The following is a 10477-nucleotide window of genomic DNA, read 5'->3' on the forward strand; positions in this document are numbered from 1 at the left end:
TTGAGTTTTTGAGCATAAATGTTGATTCGCTGGCCACATTTTTTGTAAAATTGAACGTGACTTTGAAATGGAAAAAAACTAATGTGGTAATTGTTTTCTCAGAACAGCAGTAATGCTTCCAGAAACTGACAACATGATGAGGGACATTTTAATTTTGTTTACAGGTGTTTTACAGGCTGAAGCTCTGGTACACAAGTTTGGGGATCATCAGTGGTCATATCATTTGTTTTCTAACTGTAAGCATTATTTCAATGATGAGGCTAGCAGTGAAGCTAATTTTTACCAATTTTATATGCTCAAAGGTTTTTATTAATTTTTATCTGCAAAGTAACTCACTGACAAAAGTACATTAGTGAAGAAGGCTTACAGTTTTTCCCCCTAAAGTGTAATCAAGTAGGGGTATAAAGTAGCATAAGAACAGTGTCCAGATACCAGCTAAGTAATCGCAGTATTTGTGCAGACTACTTAGGTACTTTAAACAACTGCCAATGTGTTCCTCATTTTGTATTTCGTTGCGTTCATGAACTAGTTTACATTCACTGTGTATAGTTTGAGAGGCATTATTGTTTTTGTTTTTTTTCCAGTGGGTAACTTAGTTATAGTCCTACGTCAGCCGTTCAAGACTAATACTGACACACATACAGCTTTGGACAGCTGCTTGTCTGTCGTCGAACCACCTGCGACAAAAATCCTGCCCGGCATCCGTAGTTTGATGACGTCGCGGAAAAACATGGCGGCTCACTCGGAATGAATGAGCTGCAGACGAAAACACAACAACCGTGTTTGCGAAAACACGAACAAACTGAATAGAAAAAATAAGCCGCGCTGTTCCGAGTCGCCGAGCATCCACGAAGCAGCTCATTCAATAATGTTCGGTGGACGTGGCGCCGTCACCACCGCAGGTTTAGTGGACCGTGTCGGAGCCTGCTGCTCGCGCTGCCGAGTTCACTGAGCTGTGGCCGAGTGTCTCCCAACTTTGTCACAGCAAATCACAGGACAGTGAAACAGAAAAGCAGATGCCTGGCACGGCAACATCACCCGTGTGTAAAGGTGAGGCTGCGGATCGGCTGCACGAGAGGACACCGATTTGTTGCTTAGCACGTGTAGTTTAATGACGGAATAAGCTGGTGGCTGTTGAACATTTGACCCCATCCGCATACACGCAGGAGTGGCGGCCATTAGGCGGAAACCTAATATGTGAAAGTGGAAAAATGTTCGCTGTTTGTCACTCATACGTATAAAACCGCTTTTCAGTGAGCTTGTTTATAGATGAATGGATACTTTATTGATCCCGAGGGAAATTCAGTATCCAGTGACATCAGTGCAAAGACAAAAACACAGAGCAGCTTGAAATCAAGTATTTAAAGTATCAAGTGCTAAAATATAAAGTATGAACAAGTAAAACAATTTAGAGAATATATTAAAGGGTAGCGGTAGTTAACTAGTGGACTGTGGATGTTTTCATTAAGCTGCTCTAACACCTCACACTCACACAGATTTGCAGAGTCCTAAGAGCAGAGGCTACAGCAGATACCCCGTCTTAAATAATGGAGATTCTCCAGGAGATGTTGAACCATCACAGGACATTTTCTGGGATTCTACATCTCCCACTCCAGCCAATACAGGTAACCAACACACACAAATTACATCTGATAACTTGGGTCATATGTATCATCTGTAATTTGTGTTGTTTTTAGTAGTATAACAAGTATTTGCTTTTAATTTGTTTTCTCTATCAGGGCACAGGAACACCAGAGTCGTGGAAATAGCAGATATTGTCAACCGAATTGCTCCAAAGGTTAGATGTTTCTTCTTCGGAAACAACTCACTCCTGATTCACCATGTCTGAATGTCATGGGGGAAAATTTCCCTTTCCTGTAACACTAAACACTCAGTTCTGTGTGCTGGAATAAGATGTTTAGGCTTGTTCGCTTAATACTTTGAAAGAAATTCTTCAGTGTTTTGCTTGTGTCTTATACAGGATGTGAATCGGAAGGGGACTGAATCTCCTCTGTTGCAGTGGATCGGTGACAGTGCTGTCCCTTGCACTCCTGATATTCCGAAGCCAAGAGTCAGGAAAAAGTCCTGTCGGTGTGTAATCTTTTCATTGACTTTTTTAACCCGTACATTAACAAACACCACATGCAGGCACTATTGGTCATTTTTACCTGTAGCACCTTTTTAATTATTTGTTTATTAATTATTATCATTATTATTGTTTGTTGATTATTTTCCTTGGCTGTTGTTTGCTCTCTACAGGCAGAGCAATGTGGAGGACCTCGTCAAACTGGCCAGGCAGTTTGACAAAAACATGCAACAAGACAAGGAAACTTCTGAACGGTTCAACACTGTCAACAACAATCTCAGTGAATGTGGGAGCACATCCAAGACAAGACTGACTGAGTCATCATTCCGTAGCAACATGAAGGACCCAAAGCTTCCATCTTCATCGGATCAGGTGGAGGCAGAGCTGCGCGCTCTGTTTGACGGCCCCACTCAGAAGGTCAGCGGCCGGCTAAGCCAGGGCTCCTTAGCATCAGCCTGTTCACAGGACACAAAAGCCGAACCTGCAACCACACCTTCAGCTGAATCCCAACAATCAAAGCTCAGTTCAACTGACAAATGTGGTCCAGTTGCACATCCTGCTGAAATAAAAGGATTTTGTGGTTTTAGTGCAAACAGTTCTGATGACTTTGATGATGACTGGGCGAATGATGACCTACTTGATGACTCTTTCGTGCTGGCAATGACCCAAAATCCTGACCAACAACATGACGCTAAAACAAACATGCAGCCAGACACTAACACAAATACTACTCAGTTCACCTCTGTGTGCAAACCTACTGCAAATGCAAACTCTGCACATCAACCTTCAGACTTGTCTTCCAAGCCAAGCTGCAGTGCACTCCAGGAACTGTGCCCCAAACCAAAGACTACCAACCGAAGCACTTTCAAGCTTGAGGCCAACCCTCACTTCAAGCCCAAGGTGGCTGCCAAGGTGTCTTCCAAATCCAGCTTCACTGTTCTACAACCTAAACCACAGATGTCTGAGCCAAAATCTTCTAACATTAAGACACTGCCTACTCAACCTGACAAGATCACTAATGATCAGAAGGAGACTTGTATCGCAGCAAACTCTGTTAAAGACATTTCAGACAGCTTATGGGATGATGGGGATGACGATGCGCTGCTCTACCAGGTATGTGACAGTGTGGAGAGGATCTCCAACAGTCAGTCACAGCAAGTGAGCCCCAACAGCCAAGAAAAACTAGTTACTGCTTTAGACAGACAGCGAAAAACCACAGCACCACTGCCAATCGATACGGCCTGGTCCACAAGTGCCACTGCCAGGGCTAATAGACAGTCTCCATGTGCTTTTGTTCGTTCTAACTCATTACCGGGGACTAGCTATGAGGCTGTGAACTACCAAGGATGGAACATTCCCATGAAAGGTGCCAACAGCAAATCATGGATGTCTCAGAGCCTCCCGGGAAGCCACATGAGTGGGGGCCATTGTAGGGACTCCTGTGGAACTTTCCAGGCTGCGAATGTGGATATGAAGCCACATACGGTGACAGCCGAGACACCACACAAGTCCAAGTCCTGTCACACAGCCTTCAAAAGAAATGTGTCTGACTCAGCGGTTATAGGCAACAAAGGTAAGCTGTCTGAATGTTTAATATTATATGGGATTGCATTGTTAAAGAAAAAGCCATAAGTAACTCAGTTTTCATTAAAAAGGTACAGACAATTTTCAGAAATGCAGTTGTTAAATTACTTAAGTAAAATACGTAATAACTAAAGGCACCTCCCTTAGGACAAAGTTGAGTGCTTTTACTCTTCTTGATAAATGCTTATTCTGATTAACTCAGTGCAATTTTCTTCCATCTTTTCTGTCCTCAGTGCTTTGGTTTAAAACTGGATATTGAAGTGAAAACTCACAAGTAAAACAGATGTCACATGTTCTTATAATCATTGCTAGTTCAGTCCATGTGCAGATGAACAATTCTCCCCCAAAGCCAGTAAACACAGTGCCATGGCTTTAATTTGTGATGCTGTCAAGACTCCAAACCTCAGGAAGCTTCACTGCCAATGAATTGCAAACTGCTTTTCTTCTGGACATGCAGGGATGTTTTTTTTTTTTTTTCTTTCTTAACTTGCAAATGAGCCTTAACCTTAGGTACCCGCTAGTCTAAGTTATGGTAGCAATATTTTTATGTTAACATTAGAACAAAGTTGTTCAAGGCCATAGCAATGAAGCACAAGTCCTGATTTAAGGCAGATTTCCCCTTTTCCTTTCAAGTGTTTTAATTGTGAGTATTTCCTAGCAAAACATGTTCAGCGTTTCCATTCAGTTTTCTCACTTTCCTTCCTCTTTTCCAGTTTTTGTCACAAGCCAGATGACAGGGAAGTGCACTGCAGTCGAAATCGAGAGGAAGAAACAGGAAGCCTTGGCCAGGAGACGACTGCGAATGCAGAACACCCAAAAACTATAGAGGAGCTTTCCGAAGTCTTTACTAAACTCAACACTATTTACCAGTGTTTCCATCACCTGTTTAACTTAATAACATCCTAGGTATTTCACACAAGGTCACAAGGTTTTGAAAGCTTTGCGTAACTCTGCACTAAAAAGACCCAGTGTCTATCAAAATCAAGTGGATACCTGTTGTAAGAGCCGCTGGACGTTTTTACTACTCATGTGAAAACCTGTTTTCAAGAAGGGAGTTTTGTACATCGTGTGATGCAAGTCTGATCTGGTGCATCATCTTCCTGAGCTTTGGTCTTGACATTTTAATTAAACAAATAGTTTACATCTGAATGCTGATTAAAACATATTCTGTTTTCCAGCATAATCATTTCAGTTGTCTTCACACAGTTTGGACTTGAAATGTTTGGGCTGATTTTTGTCCTCATTTCAAAGTAAATAGTTCAAACTGCAGTGTAAGAGACATCAAAACACAATGTGTTGTTGGTGTTATCCATCAGAAACTGATATCTACAATCTACAGTTAAAACAGGCAGTTACTATTGTATTCTCAGTAGTATACAGTAGTAGTCTTTGATAAGACAGATTATGTGCCTGCAACTTCTCACGATGCATACTTGAAATGTTTGGGAATTCTCATAACTTTGCAATCAAAGAACATTGCTTTAATTGAAGTAAATTAAGACAGTATTATCTATAACATGATCTAAAACTCCTCTTTGGGGCTAAACCGTACTGTACATTTCATGAATGAGAAAATGTCTGTTTTATCCATGAAACTAAGCATGCCATGATTCGGCACTTTTTTTATGTATATATATTTCATGTTTGCTTTGTTTTTCCTCTTCATTTTGTTTGTGCTTGTCACATTTTTCGTCACTTCAGTTTTGCACGGATTAGAATCTACTTTTATGCTATAAAGACGGTGTTATGGCAGTTTACTTTTGTAGCCATATACACCTTTAAATGCAATTGTTAGAAGTTATACTGTTGCGAGGGTTGACCCACACCTTTAGTGCCTTGGTGCGTGGTAACTAATCTGACTCCAGCCCCTGTTACTTCACAGTAACAGGATGGACTTTTTCCTAGTTTTTCATTTCATGAGTTCTCAGATTTTTCTAATCTTTCATGATGTACACCTCGCAAGATGGGATATTTTGAAATATCTGCTCAATACTGATTGTTTGTAGCTTTTTATTCATTAGTTTCACTTGTCCAACTATTTTCCACATTCTGAGGGGTCATGTTACCATTTTCTGTACTTTTGCTCCACCTACGAAATCTGACAAGAAAGGAAGAAACATTTGTCACTTTCAATAAACTTCTACACATCATACTTGGTGCATTCTTAAAGTTCTGAAAACATATTCTCAGCAGTGTTGACAAAAAGAGAGAAAGGCTGCATTACTTTCATTCATCAACAAACTGAAAGTGAGAAAAATTACGCAGCTGAAGACGCTGACATCGGACCACGGAACAGCTCAAACTGCAAGACGGCTCATAGACCAAACGTTTTGACCTTCCAGAGATCCAACTGATCTTCCATGAGGCAGATTGATGAGCATGCTGACAATTAATCTGGTGTTGTACCCTCCTAAAGCTAAATGTCAAAGACGACCAGTATGGCAAAAATTCGACCTGATTCTAAAGTTAGCTGGGAGCGACTAAGTCTGGGCCAAAATCAGGTTTAATCAGTACAGTGTCTGCTGGGCCATGAAGGTGTACTCCAGTGATTTACACTTTAATGAAGAATCAAATCAGTCGAGACAAAGACATCCTGACTTTTAGTCCTCAAAAGGCACTCAGTCCTACGTTTCCCACAATGCAACTGGATAGCTTCTGTCCTTACGATCCATCTACCTGCCTAATGCCTCCATCTTTTGACACCCACACCTCCAGCTTGCCAACACTAGATCAAAAAAAAGTTTCAAGCATGAACTGAGATAACTGATAACTGATGACATGTAGAAAAACTCCCAGTGGAGGCACAGATGACATCGTGCAGCTGTTTTCACAGGCTGAGTAACACTTCTAGCTGGACCTTGTGTAACATTGAAGTTCACTGTTGATGCTATTTGCTGCATCGTTGGCTCTCACTTTTGTATCAGACAGCTGGTCAGGATTTGGAGTGTACACAGACAGCCTCCGTACTACAGTTATTGGCATCCATTATTCTAACCTCCTTGTATCTTAGGACTGCTGACAGATCGAGCAGATATGACCGGCCCATTTCGCAAACAGTCGAATCTGTTTTCAACAAGTTGCTGCCTGAAAGAGAAGACCATTGTAGATGTGCAAATATGGCCTCAGTGTGGAACATATCATTGTTATTAGACATGAGGGATTATTTTAATATGAGGGCTAATTTGTCCTCTGGCCCCTTATCACTCTACTCACCTGCTGTAGTGTGTGTGACAGCAATACAATGTTCCTCTTTGTAATCCCAAGAGAATTCTTCAGTGTTCCTCTTTCAAGCCCTTCCCCAGCCATTACATGCCTGTGAGTTCCCAGGTGTGTGTGTCTGTGAGACGGGTGGTCTGCAGGTGTGTATATTGGAGTATTTATCCCATTCGGAGCACGTAATAGGCTCCATCCTCCTCCCTGCCCTATCTGTTTCCCTTCCCCTTGCAGTCCGACTGTAAATCAGATGGCAGGGCAATTTGGCAACAGCATAAAGGCCCCTGGATTTTATGACTATGATTATGGTTATGATGATGACTAGTATTTATTTCAACTATCTGATGAAACCCTTGGCTAAAGCTAACAGGTGTCGAGCAGGTACAATATCGTGCTCGCTGAAGGATCCCTGTAATGTCGCCATAGAGAGCGAAATATCGTCGGCCAAACAGAAGAATGGGCTGTTTCAGCGCCCACTCGTCACGCCGCGCATGGAGCAATTTCTGATTATTGGATGGGAGTGGGAGCACCACAACGTCCTCTTTGTAGAGAAAGAATGATTTATGGCTGTTAGTCAGGCATAAGGCAGTAATTGCCGCAGTGACGATTATGTTACCATGGCACCTGTTTAAACTGTCTATTCTTATGTGAATGTTTTCATTTTTGGAAGAGGGGAATTTGCAGCTTGAAACTGATGTGTGGAGACATTAATTGAAGTTGGGAAAGGGTCTGAGATGGTGTGGTAGCAATTTAGGGGAAAAGGAGAGTGTGTGATGGACAGATTAGGGTTGTGTTATCTGATATGTTGAGTAAAGTTTGTTACAAAAACAAAACAGACTAAATATTTTCTTAAACATGTGAGACAGAAGCAGTCTACTCAGCAAGTGTGATAAATTCACTGAATATGTAATGTTACTACTGTTGAAAAGACATGCTAACATAATTTGGAAGTTTAGACGCGCAAGTTACTCTTTATCATATAAACACAACTTACTGCACTGATACACATGCAAGTAACAGGCTCACATATAACACCAAGTTGGTGTTAAAGGTTTATCACTTTTGTCCATACATCTTACTCTTCATGTACACGTTTAGCACTTGGTAATCATGAGTAGAGATTCAAGGCGTGAAAACTTAGAGGTTGCTGTTGCATGACCTTTGACCTCCCTTGCATAGGTCAAAACAATGTCTTTGTTGAAACCACGTTGTTACACAGTTTCAAAGTCAGCAGTCTGCTCTGGACAGGTAAATTGAATACGTTATGGTCATCACTCCCACATAAACTGTTGCAGGGATGTTATGGCAGGTAAACCTACAGCCCAGTCTTTTCATCTGCTGAGATGACGTACCACTACAGGCACAGTCTATATGTCAGGTCACATCATAGGTTGAATAATACTAAATAGTGATACCAAACAGATTTTTTCAAAACAAAAAAATGGAAAAATCATAATTTATTCATGCTTTTAAATCTTTAAAAGCATGAATTAATTATGATCTTTCCATTGATAATAATAATGTGATAGGTAATTTATCCCCACGTGTCTTTAGTTCTTTCCTCTGCACTGGGAGGTCAGATGTCAGCAACAAAGCAGCAGAACTGGAATCAGAGGATTGATTTTATTCCTGCCACCATAACCTCACACCACTGACTCTTCATCTGTTTGATTTCATTTGTGTGAAAGGTTGTCATGTTGATGGCTATGCCAAACTAAGCAAACAGCAAAGGAAAAATGGACTATAAAACCCTGTGGCAGTAAGAGTTGTTCCAGTATTGACTTGTAATGATCCACCACCCACAAATCCGTCTTTCTTGCATATTCTGTATCTCAAATATCATTTGATTGAATAACTACGATGATCCAAGCTGGTCAAGTTTAATTTCACTTGACATCTTCTTGCCTTGTGAGTGCAGTTACCTCATTTCCAGCTGTTCCAGAAGTTTCACTAAGCTGTTAAAGCATTGTGAAAAGAGTACTGCTCAAGCGTCAAGTTATATCCCACTTCTTAAAATTTTGCAATTTTGGCAATTTACAGTAGAAGTCTAAAGTGATACTGTTTTAGGAACCAGAGCTGGAAGAGTAGCATTTATCCCCATTTTTTGTTGCCTCTCCTTGCCATCTTTCTACACCCATCCCAGTATGGGATTGAAGTGGCGGAAGTGAGTAATGAGACCTGGAGGCATACCAGTGTGCTGGATTACTGATGCATTTGCAGTAGATTAATAAGAGCCAAAATTTTCCAAGGGCATCCACTGTTCTGGAAAACAGACTCCAAGAACAGCAAACATAAATTAAACGTCTTCAGAAATACGACCTGAGGTAGCTAGTGCCTCCTTAACCCAAGTGCAGAGAAGCCATTGGAGATAGCATCTCTAATCGCTTTCCCATGCTGTGAGGCCACACTGCAGAAAGGCTAAATGCTGTTTTCATAGCTCACAGATTACCTCCCAATGTATGACTAATACATATCACACATACATCCCACTCCTTCTTCCTCTCTTACTCTGGCTATCTCCCTCTCATCTGTTTGTATATCTGTGTCCCTCTCCATGTCTGTCTCTCTCTCACACACACACACACACACATCCGTGCAGAGGAGGTGTGCAGCACTGTGGCAGCAGCCTGTCAGCAGCGTAAATGACCTGTGAAGAGTTTCACGGTGCGTGTCATTAGGCAGCTTTAGATTTGTTTCAACAGCGCTTTACCTGAGGGTTCCATTCATGGGCCCCCAGGTATGACTGCCCTCCCCACTGGGAAGGAGAGTTTGGGGGGTGCCACCCCCCCCCCCCCTTCCATGGAAGACAGTGATGGAAAGCCCATGAACATGATGGAGCAATGCTTAAGTGTAGAGTTCACTGTGCTGGGGGAGTGTAGTGTCATCTTTAAGATTATTGTTTAGACAAAGTTTTTCTCATGTTGTTTTTCTGGAACCATTTTACTGTTATTGACCATGTATTGATTAAACATTTTCTGCTCTTAACAGAATTTGTTGGAAATTCACAGAAAGAAAGCTGAATGATTATATTGTAAGACATTAAAGCTGATTAAACATTTAGGTGAGAGTCTTTCATTTTTAGTTTTCAACAGTTCCTAATAGACATATTCTTTGGCGTGAACTTTTTTCTGTCTCTACACATAATGTGCAGAGTGTTATGTGATGTAAAGCCTTAACATTGAAAGTGATTTTTTCATCTGCCTGAGGCAAACCTCAGGTTGTTGTTGTTGAGTCAACACATCTTATCCAGTAAATTTACAACTGGTTAATTAATAGACTGTGTTCTCTCAAAGAAAAGAAAGAAAAAAAGAGTCATGAAGGAAGGTCAAAGTCACCCAGACATAATAATGATAAGGAGGAAGGAGTTGTCTACCAAAGTCTTGTTATTACAATAAAAATCATTGCTTTGGAATGGAAGGAGTAGGTAACAGAAAAAGCACCTCTTGTGAAGGATTTATTAGCAGAGTGAAAGTTCTGCAATCAGCTAAACTTTCAAAATTTGTGCACTGTTGTCTTGTGCACTGTTAAAACTGTTTTTTTTGCACTGTTAAAACAGTTTTTTTAAATAAAACTGATCCTGTATTGATATCCTGG

The 10477-nt window shown here is 41.0% G+C and overlaps 1 protein-coding gene across 1 annotated transcript; it reads left to right on the forward strand.

The window, feature by feature from the left end:
- Nucleotides 1-685: 685 nt before the first annotated feature.
- Nucleotides 686-5745, forward strand: LOC124066336 (ewing's tumor-associated antigen 1-like). The gene is made up of 6 exons (XM_046402622.1): nucleotides 686-1050; nucleotides 1497-1625; nucleotides 1740-1798; nucleotides 1982-2091; nucleotides 2260-3659; nucleotides 4384-5745. Exons 1-6 carry the CDS (start codon nucleotides 1017-1019, stop codon nucleotides 4494-4496), a joined length of 1845 nt encoding a protein of 614 aa, XP_046258578.1. The 5' UTR covers nucleotides 686-1016; the 3' UTR covers nucleotides 4497-5745.
- The last annotated feature ends 4732 nt before the right edge of the window (nucleotides 5746-10477 follow it).

This window comes from Scatophagus argus, chromosome 10 (genome assembly GCF_020382885.2).
Source record: "Scatophagus argus isolate fScaArg1 chromosome 10, fScaArg1.pri, whole genome shotgun sequence".
In the NCBI taxonomy this organism is placed as follows: domain Eukaryota; kingdom Metazoa; phylum Chordata; class Actinopteri; family Scatophagidae; genus Scatophagus; species Scatophagus argus.

Bases quoted from the DNA above. Each gene is read 5' to 3' on its own strand.
- LOC124066336 (XM_046402622.1), top strand. From the start codon at position 1,017: ATGCCTGGCACGGCAACATCACCCGTGTGTAAAG. The intron at 1,051-1,496 runs GTGAGGCTGCGG...ACACTCACACAG, and splicing joins AACATCACCCGTGTGTAAAG to ATTTGCAGAGTCCTAAGAGC. The intron at 3,660-4,383 runs GTAAGCTGTCTG...CCTCTTTTCCAG, and splicing joins AGCGGTTATAGGCAACAAAG to TTTTTGTCACAAGCCAGATG.